This window comes from Zootoca vivipara, chromosome 3 (assembly GCF_963506605.1).
Source record: "Zootoca vivipara chromosome 3, rZooViv1.1, whole genome shotgun sequence".
In the NCBI taxonomy this organism is placed as follows: domain Eukaryota; kingdom Metazoa; phylum Chordata; class Lepidosauria; order Squamata; family Lacertidae; genus Zootoca; species Zootoca vivipara.
Genome location: NC_083278.1, coordinates 88573746 through 88598398, shown reverse-complemented (window position 1 = coordinate 88598398; position 24653 = coordinate 88573746). Strand labels below are relative to the sequence as shown.

General features: G+C 44.7%; 1 protein-coding gene across 3 annotated transcripts; it reads right to left on the bottom strand.

The window, feature by feature from the left end:
* Positions 1 to 122: 122 nt before the first annotated feature.
* On the bottom strand, positions 123 to 24653 carry EHD3 (EH domain containing 3). 3 transcript variants are annotated; one of them, XM_035111474.2, is made up of 7 exons: positions 24178 to 24653; positions 23716 to 23990; positions 12560 to 12736; positions 7418 to 7515; positions 4151 to 4563; positions 2183 to 2347; positions 123 to 1151 (listed from the first exon to the last, which is right to left on the bottom strand). In XM_035111474.2, the coding sequence occupies exons 2-7, from the start codon at positions 23940 to 23942 to the stop codon at positions 624 to 626; spliced, it is 1608 nt and encodes a 535-aa protein (XP_034967365.1). In that variant the 5' UTR covers positions 23943 to 23990; positions 24178 to 24653; the 3' UTR covers positions 123 to 623. The 3 variants fall into 3 exon arrangements, with proteins under 3 accessions (XP_034967365.1, XP_034967364.1, XP_060128947.1); XM_035111473.2 differs by having other exon boundaries at positions 23716 to 24652; XM_060272964.1 differs by lacking the exons at positions 23716 to 23990; positions 24178 to 24653 and adding an exon at positions 13018 to 13191.

The window sequence follows — 24653 nt, the reverse complement described above, 5'->3', positions numbered from 1 at the left end:
TGCTTCTAGGGAGGGGCACAGCCCGGCGGAGCGCGAGTTCGCCGTTCCCGCCCACTTTGTGGCCCCTCCCCTTCCGTGCCTTGGCCCCTCCCCTTGCCCCCCCCCCTAGTTTTGATCCTGGGTACGCCCATGCTTCCTGTACTCAATTTTTTTTTTTTTTAAAAAGGCACAACAGACAGGAAGGCTGAACAGAAAGTAAAGATTATTTCACAAAAAATACTTAAGATCTAGGTAAGTTTTAAGCACAACTCCCATCCAGAGTTTTGGCGTCCATCAGGGATTGGAATGCTTCTCTAAAGCATCAGGGATATTATATGCAACAGGAATTGCTTGACTGAACAGTGGCAGAAACTATCACAAAGCTCTCCAGATCCCAGCCAACTTTGCACCTTCAATCTGTATCAGTTCTTATCAACAAATACCTGGAGGCCTGGAAGATACCAGGGCAGAGCTAGTTGCATCTCATCACGAGAAAGTACAGGGGCTTTGCTTCACATCAGTTTCTTCTTCACACCTGAAAATGGTGCTAAGCCAAAAGGTGACCTAGCACCACTGCAGGCACAACTTTGGTATATCCCTCTCCCTTCCCTTCTTCCTGTTCCCCATTTCTTACTGGTGGCTTCTCACCCAGCTAGTTTCCTCTTAGATGGGGGGATGAGATGGGATGGGAGATTCCCGGGAAGCTCATGACCTTCCAGCTTCACTTTTATAAGATGATTCACCAAAGCAAATTCCTCATCATCCAGCATCCCATCCTCATCGATATCAGAGAGTTTCCATATCTTGCCCAGCACTGAGTTAGGCAGCTTGGACTTCACCATCTCCCTTTTGGCATTGGCCCCCGTTATTTTCCCATCAACGGGCGACAGCGTGTAGAAGATCTCGTCGTACAGGGGCTTATCTCTGGCCACCACCCAATCCGTATCATCAATTCCTTCTGCTGCCCCTTCCCCATAGCCATGTCCAAATGGGCCATGGAGGGTGCCTTCAAAGGCTCCCCCTTTCACCATCTGAGCAGGCCTCCGGGACTCCTCCTGACGCACCAGAACCATGAGCTGTGCGATGTCATTGGTCAGCATATCCTCGACTGCGTCCAGCAACTTGGTCTTTAGGGGCTGGAACTTGCTGAAATCCTGAGCTTGCAGCTGCTCCTGAAAAGAACGTCACAAACAGAAGTGGGGTGTGTGTGTGTGAGGACTGTTGTATTGTTCATTGTACCATTCAAGATAAGAGAGGTGGCTGCAACAATCAAATCAAAACAAACAAAACAAAAGAAGACCCCTTCTTCATTTGCTATCAGCTGCTTATTGAATAATTTTATATTTCAGCCAGCCGTATGGTGAGTGTTTTAAAATGCTACTGACCTTGGCTTCTTACCGCTTTTGATTCTAACGTTGTGACCCTTTCAATTTTGTTTGCTGATCGCTATTTATAGATCTGTGCTCATTTCTATTTTTATAATGCTTCAATGTTTGCAAGCGTCTCTTCTGTAAGCCACTGTGAATAACTTTGTGGGAAAATGGAGGAAAAGTGATAAACTAAACCAAGCCTATTGCTATTGTTAGCCTCACACTATATAAATCTGCCTACTTAGAAGACCACCTCATGCATTTGACAAAGTGAGATCTGGCGAACAGCAGCTTATCTTGCATTGTGTGAGCTGTCTTTCGGGACCCATGGGACACTTATGTTTTGACTACGACAGACTAAGATGTCTGTCATTCTGGATTTTAGAAGCACAGCGGCTCTTCCCCCTCACAATAATATTCTAAACAAAAAACTAGGTTGTCTTTCAGGTTAAAACATTCCTTTTGAACCAAAATGTCCCCAACAGAACAGAGGTTGGTGAAACCAGCCCACACAAAAATCACCTCTCAAACTATGGAGTGTGTGACGTATCTGTGTGTGGCGATGCACCACTGGTATCGTGGCAAGATCAAACATGAAAATAGCTCCCAGCCTTTCTCGCACTGTGGCTCAAATGTGATATTTTTTGGGGTGGGGTGGGGTGCATGTGCCAATACAGCTCCTTTCCAAGGGTGCAATGGACCCTAGATATACCTCTGCAACAGAGGTGTTCATCTTTGCTCAGAACCTACTCTGTGCTCCAGACCTACTCTTTGCAATTGAAATGGAGCCGATTCTGCCATGGTTCTTGGATTCTATTGTTTCTGGCTCTCACCTGCATCTTCTTCAGATTAGGGAAGTCTCCTGGTGAAATCTGATGCTCCTGTACGATCCGTCCATAGATCTCCCTCAAATTGTTCACGAGCTCTTTCTTCTTATTGTCTTTGCCAAACACTGATGGCATTTCCTTCTTAAGTGAGCTAATGATGTACGCATGAACCTAAGGGCATTTCAGAGGGTGGATATAGATTTTATGCATTTGCAACAATGGGATCACCAGAACACAGCTAACATATAATGCTCATGTGTACCCTCCCCAACGGATCATCTGTGCTTCATTCTCATTTTCTCCTCCATTCCCACAGCATTCCACAGTTACAAACTTCTTTAGAGTTTTTCTGCCTCATTCATTCTCACTATGACTCTGAAGGTTGCTTGGGCTGAGAGGCTGTGATGTGCCCAAAGCAACGCCAGGAAATTCGTGGCTGAACCATCAAGTATGTATCAATAATCAACAATGACCAACTAGCCAACCAACCATTGTGAGAGTCGCCATGAAATCGTTGATAATGCTGGAGATAGTGGATTCAAACCTCCGTTCTGCTGTGGAAATGCATTGGGTCTGCCAGTTACACTTTCTCAGATTCTGAACGGGAAGGAAACCCGCCCAGCCTAGTAAAATCCCCACGCCAATTTCATAGGATCACCCAACATCCTGCCTTTATTTGTGGTACTTCTCAGTGGCTCAGACAGGGATAAACTGCCCTCAAGGATATAATTGAGCCCCCCCGAGATTTCTCACTTTCAAATCCAGAATTTTGCATGGGATCCCAGTCTGATCTTTATTCATTTTTCATTGGGTACTATAGCAGTATTACGGTACAGTGTTACTATTGCTACAAGGGAAGACCAATGACTGTGAACAGTGGTTCTTTCTGTCAGGGTATTAAGTGGGCATTGTGCTGGAGTTGCTTGTGCATCTCATGCCATGCTTTGAACTGACCTAATCTAGTTACGCCCAGGATCTAGCTCCAGTTTAATCCACCCCATGGGCCTATCTCGCCATCCACGCTTGCGCAACAATGGCATGCAGAGGATTTATAGATTTCGATTTCTGTGCACTTTTGTGACTGATTTCTTCCTTGCTAATTCCTCCTTGACGGGGATGAACTTACCGCCCGTCTCCCTATAGAAAACTTTCTTCTGTGACCGATTACCAAACTACCTCAAGAAATCAAAAAGAATTAAGAGATCTCAATTTCGGCCACACAGTGGGAAACTGTTTTAACTGCTATAACAAGGGTGTCTCTGGATCTTAAACTGAGACTCATACAACAAAAAATTTAGAATATACTGGACCCCATTACATTTGTTTAAAAAAGGGCTATCTAAGGTACCTAACTGTTGGAGATGCAATAGGAACAATGCTTCTCTTAAACTTATGTTTTTCCCCTGTCCTATATTGAAAGGTTTTTGGCAGAAGGTAACTGAAACCATCAACAGAACAGTACGGAACAACCTTACATTTACCGTGCAAAATATCCTCTTGAATTATATGCCCAGCACATGAAACATTACAAAGGGACAATATGAGTGGACTCTCCATGCCGTTACCACAGCAAAAAGACTGATACTGATGAATTGGAAAAATAAAAATGCGGCTTGAATTGGATTGAATATTTATATAAACTCGCAACATATGAACAACTCGCATACAAATGCAGACTTGCCATGGACAAATTCAATTGATATTTGGAATCCATTCTTACAAATACTGTAATAGGTTAAGATCTGGTGAAGTACAACAACAACCTTGTAAAATATACAGTTTTGGGGTCCCCCCTTTGTTTCCCCTTCTACATGGGTTCTGTTTCTCTGTTTCTCTTTTTCTTTTGTGTCTCACCATGTCTGGTGCACATACTGGTTATGTACTTTTTGAACTTTCAATAAAGATGTTTTAAAATAATAATAATAAAAGAAATCAAAAAGTAAAACCTGGGCAGAGCCACTTGGAGAGACTCACCTTGGCTAGCCGTGCCCGTTTAATGAGATCATTGAGTTTCCGAAGAGCAGCATTGCGGGGCAAACTTTGGATATCTTTGAAGAGATCTTGCTCCTCTGCCTCAAAAAGCTTGCGGTTATCTGGGATGAGCAACGGGTGTGACCAGAAGGAACCGATATAGACCCTCACTACCTCAGGCGTGTTGACAATCTTCCCCAGAGACCACATGAGCGCGCCATAAACCCTCATAAGCTGTTGGGTCTCGATCTGGTCAGCTTTGTTGAGCACAACCCTCATTTTATCTTCATGGTTCTTCAGGGCTTTGATGACTTCCGAGAACTCGTCTGAGATGTCTAGCTTGTGGGCGTCGAAGAGGAGAATGATGCGGTCCACCCGCTCGGCAAACCACTCAAGGACAGCAGCAAAGTCATAACCTTTTGGGGAAAGAAGACACCCCCATAATAACAGAGACAAGGCCGTATGGCAGAGATGGAGAACCTTCTGCAGTCTGAGGGCCGCATTCCTTTCTGCGCACCTCTCCGGGGGCCACATTCAGTTATTTAATATAATCTTGCAAGGTGGTGCAGATCTGGTAACATGGTTTACAGCTAGAATCATAGTTATTCCAAAACCTGGGAAAATATAGGCACATGGTGAACACTAACTGGTCCATCACTTTACTTAGATAATAGAATTGTAGAGTTGGAAGGGACCACGGGGGTCATCCAGTCCAGCCCCCTGCAACGCAGCAATCTTTTGCCTAACATGGGGCTTGAACCCATAACCCTGAGATTATGTCCTACTGGCTGAGCAATCCCTGGGCCTTAGCCTAGACCAGAGGCTCTTACTTCAATTTTGGCAGTTAGGCTGAACGGGATAATTTCTCTTCTTTAAGCCCCCTTTAAAAACTACTGTTCCCAGAATTCTTTTTTGGGGGGGGAAGCTACACGCTTTAAACATATACTGTGGATGTGACCATAGCCCAAAGCTACATTTTAAAGGTCCTAGCATCACATTTTAAATTAACAGTTAGTCACAAGCTTTCCAGTGCTGTGATAATAAGAAGCTGCAAGTGAGTTGCTGCTGTTAAAATGATGGTTTTATCTAGGAGTGTGGCACAAGTGTGGCGACAGTTGCCTAGGGAAGGCCTGACCATTTCCCCTCACTTCCTGTTAACATACCGGGAAGCCTTAATCTGCTGGCGTTGCCTCTGTTATGTAAGCCACTCAATAACAGAAGCTGATGATTCCAAATTTGGGGGAAAGTCTTTATTTGATTTCATCATTACATTTATATCCCACCTTTCCTCAAAGGAACTCAAGGTGGCATACATGGTGCCCCCCCATTTTATCCTCACAACAACCCTGTGAGCTAAGTTAAACTAAGCAACGGTGACTGAAGGTCACTGTGGAGGGGTTTGAACTCTGGTCTCCCAGGTTCTAGTCCAATACTCTACTCACTAAGCCACACTGGCTCTCTACTTCAGCCAAGTCTTGCAACTAAAGTCTCTGCTTCCGTTTAAGGCACAATCAAGTTTTCAGATCCCATTAAGGAAAGCATCTCAGCAGGCCAAAATTCTCAAGAGCAATCCAAATGTGTACTGTAATTAAGCATGCTTGAATTGCTATTAAACAACCACAGGGTGTTGTGGGGCCAATGAAGTCGAAGAATTCAACCATTTTAGTTAGGCCTGCACCATTTGGCGATTTTACCTTCTAGATCAATCCTACGTTTTCTTTGACTAGACTGAAGCCAGACACACAATCCCAAATATTTAGTAACGGCAACCCTGTTTAAAAGACCCCGATGCAGAGCGTATGGTGAGGATTAGTTTGCTACATGCTTGAATAGCACATTGCTCTTTTCAAAGTATTTGCGTGGACAAGCGGAGTCCCCCCCAACCCCAGGCGACCCCTGAGCGGAATAATGACTCAAGACTTAACTGAGGGAAGGGAGGGTGGGAGAAGCTCTGGAGCCGACTGCCGTTTCACAGGTAAGATTCACCTTCTGTTGTGTGGGCAGGACAGTCCCTCCCCTTACCTGGCCAATCCCCAGGCAATGCCTCCCCAGGCGGGATTGGACGATTGGCTGAGGTAGGCAGAGACGTCCAGGTATCTAGCCTGGGGAGGATGAGGCCAGCCCAAACTACCAGGAGTCGCATTGGGACCCAGGGGGGCTGCACGCGACCACGCAAAAGGCGCCCCCCATTTGATGTGGGGAGCGGTCATTAGCTTTATGAACAAAATAGCCAAGGCTATAGAAAGCAGGTGGCTGCTCTGATGTAAATACCTCCATATGGGCATCTGTGCAGACTGCTATAACCCATTTCTTTGGCTGGAGGAAAATGAAATCAGACACTTGTTAAATGAAGAAACCTGGACAATTGAAATCTGGAATACAAACAGCCCATCTAGAGGATGCTCGAAGGAATAATGACCTAAGCGAACAGGCCTGGTGTCCCAAAAGGACAACAGCTATTTCCTAGACCCATAGAACTGTAGAGTTGGAAGGGACCACAAGAGTCATTGAATCCCGATAAAAGCTGATTTATAGTTGAGCAAATATTTGTGCAGAAATTTATAGATTTTTTTATTTATTTCTGGTTATTTTTTTAACATGTCAAACAAACTCAGGAGAACTGAAAGAAGAAAATGATACAAATCAAACCAAATAATAACCACACACACTTACTTTAAGCTTTTAACATACAATGGACACATCCATAGAAGTTAATTGGTGCAGGTTCCAGACTACTGGGCCTGAGGGGGAAGCATCCCAAGTTTGAATGATCTCCCATTTTGGAAAAGAAAAACATGCCTACACACAGAAGTGAAGCATAAGGTTCCAGGTGTTGCTGGACTACAACTCCCATCATCCCCCATCTAGCTTGGCCAGTGGTCAAGGATGATGGGAGTTGTAGTCCAGCAACATCTAAGGGCACCACATTGTCCACCCTGAGTGAGGTTAAGACTCTTTCCCCTCAACAGTGCATGACTTTTCTCTGTGTTGAGGATTTTTTATATTGCAGAAAGCATTCAAAACATGCTTCATCTGCAGTGGTGCAGTTAAATTTTACCGAGGAGATGCAGAAACTCCGTCCCGATTTCCCCTCTGAGATCCATTTTAAAGCTTTCTAGAACATTCCAAATCAGTGATCAAATGAACAGTATTGTAAGGCCGCCATCTTGACTTGAGCATTTTGAAACAAGACAACAGCTGAAACCAAAAGAGCTGCACCTATGTTAATCCGTCCCCTCCAAAATAAGAAGCTGCACCTTTTTACCTTACCTCGGCTAATTCTTTGTTTCTCCCCTGAAAGGATCCCCGGTGTATCAATAATACTGATACTCTCCAATACAGGATTTGGAAGCTGAGCACACATAAATCTAAGGAGAGAGGTGAAGGGAGGAGAAAAACACAATAAAACATTACAGCAAGTACAGTAATTGGGCGGAGGGGGAAGAAAACAGATTTTAACAATGTGAATTTGAACGATGACTGCTTAGATGCCTACGTTGGCATTTCATGGCATATAAACACACACATAAATAAATAAAAAACGAGAGTCTACCTGCCAAATATTTTTGGAAGCTGGACATTTTATATAAGATGTCTGTCAAAATCCAGGTACAGGTTGGTAGCCGTGTTGGTCTGACGCAGTCAAAACAAAATAAAAAAATCCTTCCAGTAGCACCTTAGAGACCAACACTGGATTCTTATCTCATTATACATGATCAAGCTTTCTTTAGCACCTCAGCCCTTGCTTTTTCCTGCAAGACCAATTGCAGTCGTTAACAGTCATCCACAGGTTTGCCACTCCTATCAGCCAATCACCCATTCCCACCACCCCTTCTGAGTAATACCCCTCCCCACCCTCTGACTACCGTATACATAAGTGTCTGGTGACTTCTGTTTCAGTGTATCTGAAGAAGTGCGCATGCACACGAAAGCTCATACCTATGACAAACTTAGTTGGTCTCTAAGGTGCTACTGGAATAATAATAATAATAATAATAATAATAATAATTTATTATTTATACCCCGCCCATCTGGCCGGGTTCCCCCAGCCACTCTGGGCGGCTTCCAAAAAAACAGAAATTCTAAAATACAAAAATCCATCAAACATTAAAAGCTTCCCTAAACAGGGCTGCCTTGAGATGCCTTCTAAAGGTCTGGTAATTGTTCTCTTTGACCTCTAGTGGAAGGATTTTTTTATTTTGTTTTGTCAAAATCCAGACAAAACCAAGCGCTTGCTGATTGGGGATCAGCTCTCTATTCGCAATCTTACATTTCTGAAATGTGAAACATCTTCAACAGGAATAGAATGCTTATTCATGCAAAATGTTGCATGTCAGTCTTTGGATTTATGTGCAAATACAAGGGCAGAAGAGGGTCCACTGGTCCAGGCCCCTGCATCCAGGCAGGAGCTGCCAAAGCTGCCAAGTCAGAAAAAGAGATCGGTCCATGCCACCCAGATTATAGAATGCTAAGCACAAGTTCCTCACTATTTAATGGTGCAAAGAAAAAGATAATGAAGTTTCTTTAGCAGGTCACCACAATATGAAAATATATCAAGATGTTTTTTTAAAAAAAAACAGAGCTAGAGAAAAAAACGGTAGGATTTCTGGAAGAAGCTGCTGGTAAGTGTTTGGGATATGAAACCTCATATGCAGATACTGCTACATTAAAAGATATAAATAGTAGGAGTGACTAGTATAATTTACATCGTGTTTCAAGCACGTGTGTGTAATTCCGGCGCAATCCTCAGTGAGGTATTCAAGTTCTCCACTCTAGCTATTTGAATCATATTAAACATAATTCTCTTTGCATGAACAAACAAACCATTTTCTTTCAAAACCCATCTTCCCACATCAAGTGGCATGCAGTCCTGTTCATCGCCTACCTTCATTCTATCACAATTGTATGCACCACCCCGATCTACTGTATTCATTACTGACGAATCAGAAGACAAACAGTACTACAATTTCAACACTGTAGCACAAAACCATCCCTTGATCTAGGGAGACGTGGGTGGCACTGTGCTCTAAAACCCCTGAGTCTCTTGGGCTTGCCGATCGGAAGGTCGGCGGTTTGAATCCCTGTGACGGGGTGAGCTCCCATCGCTCTGTCCCAGCTCCTGCCAGCCTAGCAGTTTGAAAGCACGCCAGTGCAAGTAGATAAATAGGTACCGCTGCGGCGGGGAGGTAAATGGCGTTTCCGTGCACTCTGGTTTCTGTCACGGTCTTCCGTGCGCCAGTAGCTGTTTAGTCATGCTGACCACATGACCCGGAAAGCTGTCTGTGGACAAACGCCGGCTCCCTCGGCCTGAAGTGAGATGAGCACTGCAACCTCATAGTCACCTTTGACTGGACTTAGCCTTGATCTGCAGCGGGCTTCCTTCAATCATCCCCACAACTGGGTGAACAGAAATAGGAACTGCAGAGGCTACTGTACATTCAGAAGGTAGAACAGATGTGAGAGTGGCTGAGTCACGGGGAAAGGAAAGAGTGGCCATGCATGTCTGAAGGAGCATTTTGCTAGTTGCCATCCTCAACTGGGTGCCCTCCAGCTGCTAAAAGGGACCCCTGACCATTAGGTCCAGTCGTGACCGACTCTGGGGTTGCGCACTCATCTCGCATTATTGGCTGAGGGAGCTGGCGTATAGCTTCCAGGTCATGTGTCCAGCATGACAAAGCCGCTTCTGGCAAACCAGAGCAGCACATGGAAACGCCGTTTACCTTCCCGCTGTAGCGGTTCCTATTTATCTACTTGCATTTTGACGTGCTTTCGAACTGCTAGGTTGGCAGGAGCTGGGACCAAGCAACGGGAGCTCACCCCGTCACAGGGATTCGAACCGCCGACCTTCTGATCAGCAAGCCCTAGGCGCAGTGGTTTAACCACAGCGCCACCTGGGTCCCATCTCAGCAGCCCCAGTGTGCTCAGTGATTACGGATGAAGGAGAGGTGTGAGTCCCACAATCTCTGGTGAGACTGGAGGAGGGAAAGTTATTATTATAATTATGATATATTTATTTGTACCCTACCCTCTCCTTCTGATGAGACTAAGGCCAAAAATAAGAACTGCTAGAAACAAGTAAGCATTGATAGAATTAAAACTATATATATATAGTTTTGTAATATATATATTACAAATAATATATATATATATATATATATATATATATATATATATATATATATATATATAGGTTTGCAATATATATGTTACAAACTATACAAATAATTACAATAAAAACAGCAAAGCACCAGTTACGGCTACAGCTGCTGCTTGCATCCAAAGGCTTTTGTTCTTCCATTCCATTCTGCTCTGTCAGGCAAGAAGGAACATGAACTTTCAAGAACAATTCACACAGATTTCTAGGGAACAGGAAAAACATTTTAACCATTTCTAATCGAGCTGCTTGTTCCGCATACCATACATCTTAAAGACCGGGGTGAGGGAACTCGTTAAATCATCCAGAATCAACCGTCCGCCAAAGGTTCTTCCTTCTTCTTAAACCACTAGAGTAATGCGTATCTCTGGAGTATTCAAGTCATCTCACGTTGTGCAGTTTAACCCATTTCCCCAGCAAAGAGCAGGACGAACTGGGTGAGCGCAGCAAACAGGGAATTCTTGCGGCAGAAACTTTGCAGAATACCAGCTTAAATTGCAGCATGGCCATTTGCTGCCATTTTACTTTGACGATAAGAAGAACCAAAGGACCATGTAGACCAGCATCCAGATAGCATAGAATTCTAATTACCATACTTTTCTCTGAATAAGACTTGGTTTTTTTCAGTAAAAATTATGCTAAAAAGTTGGGGTCGTCTTATACATGGATAGCGCATAGGGTGGACGTTCATTTATTTCCAGTAATTCAACTTAAAAGGTAAAACCAATATAGCAGATAGACTCATGACATATCCAAATTAACTTACTCATTTATTTATCTTCTTTAAATATATCCTCTTATGTAGCTGCAGGTTATTACAATAATCCTGCCAATGTTTTTATCTGTTTACAATTTATCTGTAAATATTGAAGAAACGATTTCCATTCTTTTATAAAAAGGTTTGTTATCTTGATTTCTTATAGTTCCGGTAAGTTTTAACATTTCTGCATACTCCTAAGTTTTTGTATCCATTCTTCCTTTGCTGGGACTTCTTCTTCTTTCCATTTTGGGGCAAGTTACAATCTTGACACTGAAGTTGCATACATGGAATAAATTTCTATACAATTTAGGTAGTTCTGTCCCTATAATACCCAAGAGAAAGGCTTCCGGTTTCCCCCCACAAATGTTATCTTAAACATCCTTTTCATTTTACACCTGTTAGGGGATATTTTGACCCAGAAGATGCTTCTCGTTTAGTCAAGTGGGCATTGCTTCCCCTCAAGTGGCTACTCTCACTTGCAACCATCTTTTCCAAGCTACAAGCTCAGCAAATTGTTCTCTATAGTCTGCATTGCACAGACAAAACCACATTCCATGTGCATGGCTTGTAGTTTGCAATTTTTTTCTTGTACTGGAGGGCCAGGCTAAATAGTGTGTACAATAAGAATTCCCCCTACTCTGTTATTGTCGTTTCTCTCATTCACTTTGGCCTGTGTCTCACTCCTTCAGAATTCTTTAACTACAAAGAGTTTTAAATTAATCTCCAGAACCAAAGCACACAGTTTGCCACAGCTTTCAGCCCCCTCTCTGTTTTTTCTTCTTTTCCTGCATCCATTTCAATGTTCATTGACAAAAACACAGCAAGCCAGCAATTTTGATGCAGCAATTGCATTACGAGACTTGTGCAGCATTTTACCAATGGCACACAGAGTGACATTAATGCTGTTTTGTTTGGGTGTTTTGGTTGCTGCCGTATTTAATAATGCATACGAGCTCAGAGGCAAATGAACAGTAAGCTGCAGCAAAGAGCAGACTGCTAAATAAACTTTGAAAATCAAACAACTGACTAGTGGAGAATTCCTGCTGTATTGGCTCCACACTGAAGACAGGATTAGGCACAAAATCCAGCAAGAAATGTGGAAGAGGATTTCTAAAGTATACTTAGAAGTAGATAGATTACAGGCAGTGGCGGAGCTTCATGCTCCAGCACCGGGGGGGGGGGGGGGGGGCGGAGAGCAGACGGGGGCGGGGCTGGTATGTGTCCCAGAGGTGGGGCACGCCACTCGCAGGGGTGGGGCATGCGTCCTGGGGGCGTGGCATGCCACCTGCGGGGGTGTGGCACCCAGTGTGGGCGGGGGAACAGCCGCGATGGCACCCCACTGGGATAACGCTGCCCATGATTACAGGTTACTTCAGAGACTGGGGTCCCTGGGGAAAGAATGCATTTTTATCCACAACACCCAAACTTTATCCAATTCAAGCCCAATACCTTTCTGTCATGACAGTAGCATTGCAAAGCAGCTGGATGTCATACTGACCTGTTCAAGAAGGCATTGCCAAAAGCATTAAGTTTCCTGAAGGGCTTTTTGGGATCCACTACCAACGCATTTCCAGGAATGATGCCCTCCGTATCGTCCCGCATCACAGCAATGAAGGAGTCAGTTGTAGGTTCTGGCCCAATCCTCATCCCAGGGAAATCTTGTTCAAGAAGGTACCTAGAAATAAACAGGTAGCACAGGATGGAGATACAGAATGCTCAGGGGCTTGTTAGTGGTTGCAGGTGTGCAGCTAGATTCCTTCAAAATGGTTGGACAGCACCAGATTTGTGATATTAAAACTATTTCATTTTGTTATAGGGTTGGGGTGTGTGGGTGGGTGTCAATCTGCAGGATATCCGTGGGTCCCTTCCAGGGCTGCGATTTTGTATCAAGGGAAACTTAGCATCTAGTAGAAGGGGCTGCAGAACCAGTAAGACCAGTTTCTTTTCCCACCTCACCTGGTTGGATGGAAAATATTAGGCCAAAGGGGGGTGGTGCGGGAGACAGTTTTTGGCTGATGCTGGAAGCTGGAGACGCAGAGGCTTGTCTTGCTCTGTGCTAGACCCAAAAGTATGACTTGGAGATCTCCCTGGGAACCTAATCTGGAGGCAAGATCTATCAGATGTTCATAGACTCATAGAGTATAAATGTGCACAAGGGTCATCTAGTCCAACCCTCTGCAATGCAGGAATCCTTTGCCCAACGTGGGGCTCGAACCCACAACCCTATGATTAAGAGTCTCCTGCTCTGCCAACTGAGCTATTGTGCTGTGGCCCGCTCCACTGTGAATTTGCAAAGCCTCTTGTGTTTGAAGAGTCAGGGGAGTTAACTTCCAAAAATAATAAAAAGCCTTTCAGTATATTTCCTGGCAAAAGACCACCATAAACCACCAATTACATAATACTTTCCCTATCACTCACTTCTGTGTCTTCCTGAAGACACTCAGAGGAGCAGGGTGGGGAATGGCTTATCGTACATAAAAGCAATCTCCATACATCACAGCAAGCATGTGATATATGGAGGCAGGCTGCAACTGCATGGACAGCCTGTCTGCTGGCTCCAGTCATGAGGCAGATGGAACATGATCATTCTTCTGCAGACAGCAGAAAATCCAGGGGGGAGCAGGACGTGGATCTAGACAGCTAGGGATATCACCTGATACAGTACATGTTTTAAGTGGCCATCACAAAGCAAGCGACAGTCAGATGCAGGCTTTAGGCTCTGCCAAACCTCTGGAGAAAGGAAGGCCCAGAGCCATTTCAACAGCATCACAGCAAGCCTCCCTAAAAGAACCATCTTCTCCACCCTCAGCAGTTTTTAACAAGCTAGCAGACGGCTGCCTGAAGTGCTTGCTATTGTGAGCTGTTTGTACCCTGGCAGATGATAGATTAAAAGAAGAAGCAGGGAGGAAGGTCAGGAAAAGAGCTAAGGACTGCTCAAATAGAGAAGTATCCATACTTACGTCCAGCACCAACCACTTATGCTTTGCATTAATCAGGAGAGGGGTCTGGGAATCTGGTGGTCTGCCTTCTGGACCAACCGAGAAGGGTCAGGTTTCCATCGTGAGGGCATCCTCATGCTTTAATAGCCCTTGGGTTTTGAAGCATCTTTTTTTTTTACCAGCACGTTTGACCAGCCAGATGGGCGGGGTATAAATTATTATTATTATTATTATTATTATTATTATTATTATTATTATTATTATTGATAGATACAGCCACTCAAAGCAGGCAATGTTAGTCTAATTTCTTGGCAGATGCTAAATAATCCAGAGTCCCATCATCCAATTATCTTTTTCCAGATACCCAGAGTCCCTGGGATCATTACCGGTAGTACAGTAGGATACTGTCCCCTCATTCAAATGTTTTCACATATAAGGGGAAAAGGAGCACGTCTCTGAAGACATAACATTCAATGAAAAGAAAAGAATCCAAGAGCTCTGGCCAGGTAGTGGAATAATTTTTAGAAAGTTGAGAATAATAAGACAAATTCCAGTAGTAATCCAGTTTTCATAGAAAAACATAGAATCATAGAGTTGGAAGAAACCACAAGGGCCATCCAGTCCAACATGAATGGTACGCTTTGACCTTGAAACTATGAAACTAGAGCTGATGAAGAATAAACCGAAACAGGGCCTTGTCCTGGATTTCTAAAAACTGGATTGCTACTGGAATTTGTCTTATTATTCTCAACTTAAAACTTTCTAAAAAATATTCCACTACCTGGCCAGAGCTGTTGGATTCTTTTCATTTGATTTTCTCAACTCTCCAAGGACTCCAATTTATTTAGTATAACATTCAATGAGGCACGTAGACTCAGATTCCCAAGAATTTTTTTTTAAAAAATTGCTTATTATAAATAATTTCTTTAATCTATGTGGACATATACCACCTAAAATCTACAGGTGGAATTCAGCATCACACCATTACAAATATTCTGTTTGCAAGGTGGACTTATTTCCCTGTGCTTTTCCTAATCACCCCAAGCCTTTTTTTTGGAGGGGGGGGGTTGTAGGGGAGAAAAGGCCCATCACACAAACAGAAGTCCTTGCAGGGTTTCCACTGATTGGGCTGGTTAGGTGAATGAATCCTGCTAAATATCATGAAATGAGGATGGCTAGGGTATTTGTATTGTTGAGGTTAGTTGGCAATGTTTGCATTTTGTTTCCTCTTTGTTATATTTACTTTTTTTTTAAAAAAAATAGTGGACAGGGATGGATGGCTATATGAAAATATTAATGGGGTGATGTGCTCCAGGAAATATGCTGGCTTGACGAAACAGAAGAAGGTGTTGCCACTGCTGCACTTAGTAACAACTTCTTTTCAAGTTGTTCATTAAGGAAAAGCACTCAATTATGAGAGGTTTCAGCACTGTCCAGGAGCATCAGAGCTGATTCCACTTCTGCAACGATGGCTATTGCTTTAGAAACCAATGCTCATGGTTCAGTGAATACCAGAAGGTCCGAAGGAAATCTGCATATCTGAGCAGATCCGAGTGGACATGCGCCAGGAATGGCTAGGCATGGCTCCCTTTACCTCTTGCCCACTGCATGTCCAAGCGTGTGGAGATTTGTGTCTTCCCTGAACATCATGAGTACGACAGCAAAGCATTTCTTTGTGGCATGTACATAAACGTAACACTTTGTGCGGGCGAATCAGCCCACAGTCAAATTAGCCAGAACACAGTCCAATCTAGACGTGGTGTTGTTGATGTTGTTTTGTCTTGTATAGTTTGTGGGGGGGAGGGGGAGGGCAGAGCTGGATCAGGACTGTGATGTCTGGGGTGTGGGGCTTTGTCATGGTCCGGTCGGCGGGGATTGAAGCCCTGACTGAGGACGTCAGGACCAGAGGCAAGATGGTGATGTAGAAGCAGGAACAGGTGCAGGGCTGAGGGTCCAGCAGCAGGCAGTCGCAGGGTCAAGGAGCAAGGCAGAGGCGAAGGTCTGGGAGACAAGGAGCAAGGCATCGGCACGGCAAAGGTCCAAGGGTCGAGGATCAAGGCGTCGGCACGGCAAGGGTCCAAGGGTCGAGGATCAAGGCGTTGGCAAGGCAAGGGTCCAAGGGTCGAGGATCAAGGCGTCGGCAAGGCAAGGGTCCAAGGAGCGAGAGGCCAGAGGCAACCAGGCAGGGATAGCGTTGCTGTGGCAAAGAGCTGAAGGGAAATGCTGAACTTTTATCCCTCCCATCTCCTGCCACCAGGTGCAGTGAGGTATCAAGTGGCCTCACCCGAGTGACCACTCCTTGCCTCTCCAGCACAAGCTGAGGTCTTCACCCGAGTGGCCACTCCTTGCTTCTCCAGCACAAGCTGAGGCAGGCCCCAGTCCTGCAAAGCACTACAGGCCCCAGAGCCTGACTCCTGCCCATACTCCTGACAGGCTTTAATCCTTTGCCTCTGCTGCATGCCCAGTGTGAATAATCTCTCACGTCCGACATCCTACTATTTGCAACGAGCAGAAAGGATTGTTTTTTTAATCGGCAATGGGTGCTTTCTTCCCATTGCAAATAACAGCCCCCACCTGTCTTGCACAGTGCTAATCTGGGTCCACACACACACGGCATCTCTCTGGAGTGTGTGTCTGTAACCGGTGTGTGTGTGTGTGTGTGTGTGTGTGTGTGTGTGGTACTCTCAAGGCTGAAATGATGCGAACAGCATCACATCTAGTCTGGCTCTGACTGGGACTTTTCTGAAGAATCTGATGTTGCATGAATATAGAAGAAAAACGGAGAGCCGGTTAGGTCAAATGGCAGCAAAACCTAGCCAGCAACATTTGCCCAAGGAGAGCCGAGGAAATGGTGCAACAAGAATTCAGCAGAACAAGGATTTTATTATATTCAGAGTGAGGAAGGAGAGAGACAAGGAAGTTGTTGTGAGCAACAGACTGTGCCAGGACATCAAACAACACATCGGTGAAGCATGATGCATTCACTACTGGTGGAAGAATCACATGCTGGCAAGTTGATCTTCTTCTCTGTGTTGCTTAAAGAGCAGTGGTGCCGTCTATATTCAGCCTGGTCAAGTGAAACAGAAGCACCTCGGCAACTTTTTCAGTTAGACCATTGCAGTATGTCTACTCTTGAAGACAGCTCAGAATCTTCAGCATTAACTTCCCACCAATAGCTCCTTAGTCTTATATCGATTGAGCTTGGGCTTAGAATCATAGAGTTGGAAGAGACCACAAGGGCCATCCAGTCCAACCCCCTGCCAAGCAGGAAACACCATCAAAGCATTCTTGACATATGCCTGTCAAGCCTCTGCTTAAAGACCTCCAAAGAAGGAGAATCCACCACACTCCTTGGTAGCAAATTCCACTGCCGAACAGCTCTTACTGTCAGGAAGTTCTTCCTAATGTTTAGGTGGAATCTTCTTTCTTGTAGTTTGAATCCATTGCTCCGTGTCCACTTCTCTGGAGCAGCAGAAAACAATCTTTCTCCCTCCTCCATATGACATCCTTTCATATATTGGCTCTCATCCTGTCATTACTGAGGCTAGGCTGACTGAGAAGAGAAGTAGAGTTGTGTGTCATCAGCATACTGATGGCAACACATTCCAGAACTCCAGGTGACTCCACTCAGCGGTTTCATGTAGATATTCCCCCCCCCCCAATATTTTTATTGATTTTATACAACTGAAAAACACAAAAAACGCAAAAATACAAAGAATCACATAAAACACAAAAATACACAAAGAAAAAATAAATCATATTTATCATTCATATATCCTGACATTGTTGACTTCCTCTTGTCCCTCCTAACTGCGTTTCATTGTATAACATCCTTAGTAAATTCTATATAATACTTCAATCGTCTTATTTTTTTGTTTACCTTACCTAGCACAATTCAATCTTCTTACTATTTCCTTAACATACATTTCAATTCTTATTTAACACTTATATCTAACTCTAAGTATACTATAATACTCTACAAATCCTCCTCTACAACCTCCCTGTACTTCCAGATCTTATATTAAACATTTCCGATATTGCAATTGTTTGTTAAATAAACTTTAAAAGTTTTTCCAATCTTCTTCCACCAACTCTTCCCTCTGGTTCATGTAGATATTAAACAACATAAGGAATAAAACTGAACTCTGTGGAACTCCCCTCCCATCACGGGGCCAACCATTATCTCCCCCCCCCCCCAATAAGCATGGGTTAAACCACAGAGCCCAGGGCTTGCCAATCAGAAGGTTGGTGGTTCGAAACCCCGTGACGGGGTGAGCTCCCGTTATTCGGTTCCAGCTCCTGCCAACCTAGCAGTTCAAAAGTATGTCTGGTACAAGTAGATAAATAGGTACCGCTCCTACGGGAAGGTAAACGGCATTTCCGTGCGCTGCTCTGGTTTCGCAGGAAGCAGCTTAGTCACACTGGCCACATGACCTGGAAGCTGTATGCCGGCTCCCTCGGCCAATAACGCGAGATGAGCGCCGCAACCTCAAGTCGGTCACGGCTGGACCTAATGGTCAGGGGTCCCTTTACCTTTACCCTACAAGCACAACATCCTGAAACCATCCAAGTAGGAGTGGACTCACAGCAGTGGTGGCCCCTACTCCCAATTCAGACAGTTTCCACAGAATGATACCATGGTTGATGGAGTCATGAGGCTGAGAGATTGAAGAGAATCTTCATAGGTCATCATATGGGGCAACCATGGCAGTTTTTGTGTCAAAACCAGCATGAACCCTGGTACTACTGGTTGATATAGACCTAAAATATCCATCTTGTTCAAGGCTGTCTGGAGTTGATCCACCCACTCAAGGGCAACGTTCAGGAAGGGGAACAAGCAGGCCTATAGTTCTGGGTCGAAAGAGGATTTCTTAAGGAGTAGAATCACTGCTGTAGCTTTCAGGTGGCCTGGGACCAGGGCTTTTTTCAGTGGGAACTCGACAGAACTCAGTTTTGGCACCTCTCAGGTGGGCACCATCGCTATTCTAAGAGAACAAGGGAGGTGTTCTTGGTGAGAAAAATAATCAAGTAAAATAGCACAGCCTGGGACACTTCTCTCAGGGAGATTAATTGCCTCCCTGCCAGATGTTATCAGCCATGAGGGCCAAGGGTTGAGAACACACAATGCCTGCATCTATTCCAAGAACCTTGACCACAGCCTTCAGTCTTAACAAGTGAAACTCACCCATTAACACCTGGCCAGGCAGTACGCTGGACAGCCCTGTGTGAACATGTTGGTTTGATTTGGCCTGCTCTGTTCACAATTTTTATTGCTATAGATACTTCACAGGCCCATAGCTGTCAAGTTTTCCCTTTTCTCACGAGGAAGTCTATTCAGCATGAGGGAATTTCCCTTAAAAAAAGGGAGAACTTGACAGCTATGCACAGGCCAGAACTTGGGCTGGTTTTTGTGGTCATTTCTTCTCTGCTGAGATCTGTAGTTCAATGACAGGTGTGTAGGTGTGTGTGTGTGTGTAGAGAGATCTCTAACAGCACGTTTGCAGCATGCTCTCTAAACTCCAACTCCCAGGATACTTTGAATGAAACCATGACAGCCATATTGGTTTTGTGCTATTTTAAGTTTTATACCATTTTGAGTATTGCAGTGGGTTGGGCAATCCTTTCCAAGTCTACAATTCTATGATTCTAGGGTAGATATCCCCAGTGAAAGGAATAGCACAATGAAAACAAAACAAAACTTGTGGGTGATATTGAACCAAAGAATTGTAGAGCTGGAAGGGATCCTGAGGGTCATCTAATCCAGGGGTCCCCAAACCTACCTGGCTTCGGGCCGGTTCCTCCTGTGCCAATGGCAGGTGCAGTTGCCCATCTGCGGGTCAGCGCGGCACCAGAAATAGCCTGTGTGCACGCACGGGCCGGAGGGCAGGGGAACATGCTCCCATACGCACGCACACTCGTTTTTTCTGGCGCGGTGCCGCAAATGGCTTCTGCACATGCACAGATGTCATTTCCAGTGCACTTCCGGGGCGGGGCGGCACCAGAAATAGCTTGTGCGCGTGCGTATTGGAGTGTGTTCCTCCGCCCTCCGGCCCGTGCGTGCGCACAAGCTATTTCTGGTGCCGTGGAGATGGGCAACCGCACCACGGCGTGCCAATAAGAGCAGGTGGTGGGGGTCACCGGGGGCCGCACAATTTGCTCGCGCAGGCCGCATCCGGCCCCCGGGCCTTAGTTTGGGGACCCCTGATCTAGTCCAACCCCCTGAAATGCAAGAGTTTCAACTAAATCATACACAACAGATGGCCATCAATTTCTGCTTTAAAATCTCCAAGGAAGAAGAGCACATTACCCCCAAGGTAGAAAGAGTGGTTAAGCTGCAAATAAAAGGCGAAGGTTTTTTAACACAGCTCACATGGGCAGCTAGCACTGCAGTAGTCAGTTTGTGTTTATTTTATTAATAACATTGATATTAGGCAGGTGCCTTGGTTGTACTGCTTTTGACGTATGCTAAAACCCTTTTCTGCTTAAGTAAACTTACCCAGGCATGCAATTTCATTAGGTGCATTTGTTTTTAAAACCTATTGATTTCATCTATACCTGGATAATTTTATGATGTCTGAAGGATTGTATCTAGCGAAATTGGCCCATTAGTGCAAGGATTTCCACCTGCACAATAGGACATTTCCTCTTCCCCCCCAAAAAAAGTGTTCAGGAGAGTTAGCGGAACCCCCAGAACAGACTTGGGGAACATGCGGGAAGAAGAAGTCTTATCACACAGGCAGAAATCCTTGTGTTAATAGGATAACTTTCTTTGGATACAACCCAGTATTTTAAAAGTCTACTTTATGGTTATTTTAAAAGCAATAGTTAATACAATTTTTATGTAAGCCACTTGCGATTTCTGTTTTGATTAAGTATTATAGAAATCTTGCTAAATAAATAAAAAGGAAATTTGTTATTAACGAGGTTGGTGGACTCAAGAAAAAGCTATCTTCTTCTTCTTCTTCTTCTTCTTCTTCTTCTTCTTCTTCTTCTTCTTCTTCTTCTTCTTCTTCTTCTTCTTCTTCTTCTTCTTCTTCTTCTTCTTCTTCCATCACTCGTAGCCGAGTAAGCAGGGATGACAATATACAGTGCACTGTGACTCTACTGTCCCTTCTCGCCTTCTCTGCCCCGTGCAAACAATATGTAAAGGCTACTGCATTCAACTACAGTTTGGATTGTGCTCATTAGCAGATAGTAATGCACTTACTATCATAAAGAAGGCTGATCGCCGAAGAATTGATGCTTTTGAATTATGGTGCTGGAGGAGACTCTTGAGAGTCCCAATGGACTGCAAGAAGATCAAACCTATCCATTCTTCAGGAAATCAGCCCTGAGTGCTCCCTGGAAGGACAGATCGTGAAGCTGAGGCTCCAATACTTTGGCCACCTCATGAGAAGAGAAGACTCCCTGGAAAAGACCCTGATGTTGGGAAAGATTGAGGGCACTAGGAGAAGGGGACGACAGAGGACGAGATGGTTGGACAGTGTTCTCGAAGCCACCAACATGAGTTTGACCAAACTGCGGGAGGCAGTGCAAGACAGGAGTGCCTGGCGTGCTCTGATCCATGGGGTCACAAAGAGTCGGACACGACTAAACAACTAAACAACAACAACAACAAATGCACTAACATTTTAAAGGAAGATGCAACTGGAGAGTTCAACTCCAGCAAACAGTTTACACACTTTGGAACTCAGAGAAGACAGCCTGGCGTGAGAAAATGAGTACACAGCAGGAAGGATTTTAAGGGAGGGCTGGCAAAAGAGACCATTTCTTGGACCTGCAAAGAAAACGCAGTTGGATTCCCCTGGAACCAGACAGATTTACTCCATTGACTTTAAGCACAGCAGGCCTCTTTTTCCTTTTCAGTTTCCAAACCCGTCTGGGAATACCAAAAACCAGCTTTCCCGGCCATGCCTCTGCAACCTCATCCACTGGTCGTGATGCTGACAATTTCGTTTGACCCTTCACCTTGATCTAAAGCAGTTAGCTCAAGATGTCGGGGAGGAAGACTGAAGACTAAACTGAGGCTCTTCAGCCAATGGTCTTTAGATGCAGCTTAAAGCATTATGGTATCACGGATAGCCACTAAAGGTTTTTAATCTGCCGGGTCCAAATTCAATCTGGGACTGGATAGCTCAGTTGGTTAGAGGGTGGTGCTGACCGTGCCAAGGTTGCTGGTTCACTGCAGGGGATTGGGCTAGAATGATGATCCTCAGGGTCCCTTCCAACTCTAAACTTCTATGATTTTATATCATGCATCTTTTAATCGCATCTCTAAAGTCCTGCTTAACATTCTGAAGGACTTTAAAGGAGACCATTACCTGTCTGCTATTCTGTTTGGTATAAAAGCAGAAGAGAGTGATGAAACATCAACCATGTACAATCCATTTTGGTACTTACCCCCGGATAAAACAGTTTTAGATCAGAATAGGATACATTGATAACAAGGGAGACTGCTGCTAAGCTCCAGAGACAGTACAACCTCACTACAGAATAGGAAGAAAAGGGCGGGTCTGAAGCAATGACACGGAAGAGCAAAAGAAGAGCCTGTCTGGATCAGGCCAATGACCCATCTAGTCTAGCATCCTGTTCTCACAGTGGCCAGTCAGGTGGCTGTTGGAAATCCGCAAGCAGGACAGAATCCCTCTCCCCTCTTGTGGTTTCCAGCAACTGGCATTCAGAAGCACTGTTGCCTCCAATTGTGGAGGCAGAGCCTGGCCAACATGAATCCTCCATGAATTTGTTGAATCCTCTTTTCAAGCATGCAAGTTGGTGGCTACCATTGCCTCCGGCAGGAGCAAGTTCCTTAGTTTAACTCTGCACTGCATGGATAAGTATTTTCTTTTACCTGTCCTGAATCTTCAAACATTCAGTTCAATTGGATGTTCACGAATTCTAGTGTCACAAGAGGGAGAAAAGTTTTCTCCATTCACTTTCTGCATGCTGTGCATAATTTCATAAAATTCCATCATCTCACCTCTTCTTCATCTTTCCCCTAGACTAAGAAGTCTCAAATGCTGCAACCTTTTCCTCCATCACCTTGATCACCTGTGTGATCACCTTTTCTGAACCGTTTCCCCCAGTTATATGCAAAAGGTAACAAATGTACAACAGTGAGTTTCCATCAAAAACAGAAATAGCACAACGTGTTTTCCAGTGGTGATATGATCATTTGGATAGCCTTTCATTCTTGCATGGATTAATTCATTCATGTTTGCATAGAGGCCTTCTACATTTCACCAGGGTACTATTTACGGAGCTGCTGGAGGGACTTCCAGACTGCTGCTATTTCCGGGTGGGATTCAGTCACACACTGGCAAATTCAGGTAGTGCAATTATAGTTGATTGCCAGGTCTTGCACAGCAAACCCGCTCCCCCCCCCCCCAAGACTGGACAGTTTGCAATAAGGAAAGTGATGGGGAAAGGCATAGGAAAAGCGTGGGATAACCATTACTTGAACACAGCACCCTCTAACCTCCACGCAAACAGATCATAATGATTTGTTGCCTGGAAGCTGACATGTGAGACTTTCCTTTGAGCCAGTGTTTTTGGAGTGTGATCAAAGTCACAAGCCAGAAACAAAGAACACAATTAGCAGCTAAATATTTATCCTGAACATAGGGATCATATTTCATGCATGATGCATGCACTTCTAACAACACACCCTAGTGACAATGTGTTCCCACCTGGAAGGCAAAGAGCCGCCACGTTTTACCTTATGAAGGTGGTCTTCCCGGTGGAATACTGCCCAACAAGAAGGACCATAGGCTTGTTGTCAAAGTCCGCATCTTCCAAGGCAGGTGAATGAAAGGCGTGGAATTTGTAGTGTTCTTCCAGAGGGAGAAGCTTGGTTTTGTACAGTTTTTTAAGACCTCCACTCACAGTCTGATACACCTCCGGGTCCTTCCTTCGCCCATCTTCATTACCCAGCCAGCTGAACATTTTGTAATTTAGCAAGAAATGTTACCAATTGTTCCCGTCCTGCCTGATCTGCATTAAATGGGAGAAGAAGGTTAAAAAAATAATAATCAAATAGATAGCTCTCTAGTGGAAATCTCCAAGGTGCAAAGCTAAATCGACTGACAGTATTCTTTTTTCCTTATCACTTCATTGCTTGGCCTAGGAGCATAATACTGTAAAAAGCAAGCCAGGAAAAAAGGCGATGCAATCTCTCCACCTTATGTTGCTCTTCAGCCGCTGCGCAGCTATTGCAGAAAAACAGCTGCAGCGTGTAGCTCTAAGGGCAGGCTGAGTTAAACTCTACTTGCGTCCAATTCTATGATTGTTGAAAATAAGCCCAGAAAGCGGGATGCTTTGCTAAATCAATTGAGTTCTGAGCTCCACTTTTCTGCAGGCTTTCCAGTTGAAGGGTGAGGGATGATGAGCTAATCTGCAAAGAATAAATTCTTCTGCCGCAGGACCAGCCAGCAGCAATAGCAGCAAGCGGCCTCTCTTGCAAAACAGCTGGCTGCTTAAATGGAAATAGACCGGGAAGCAGGGAGCTCGCCGCTGGAAGTGGGAGAGCGACGGCAGCGGCCCTCATTCGTTGCGCAGACTTGTCACCTCTGCTTTTTCATAGCGTTATGGCCGCTCTCCCGGAAAGACTTGCCGCTCAGCCGCCAGCAAAACGTCACCCTAGAGATAGAAAACTAT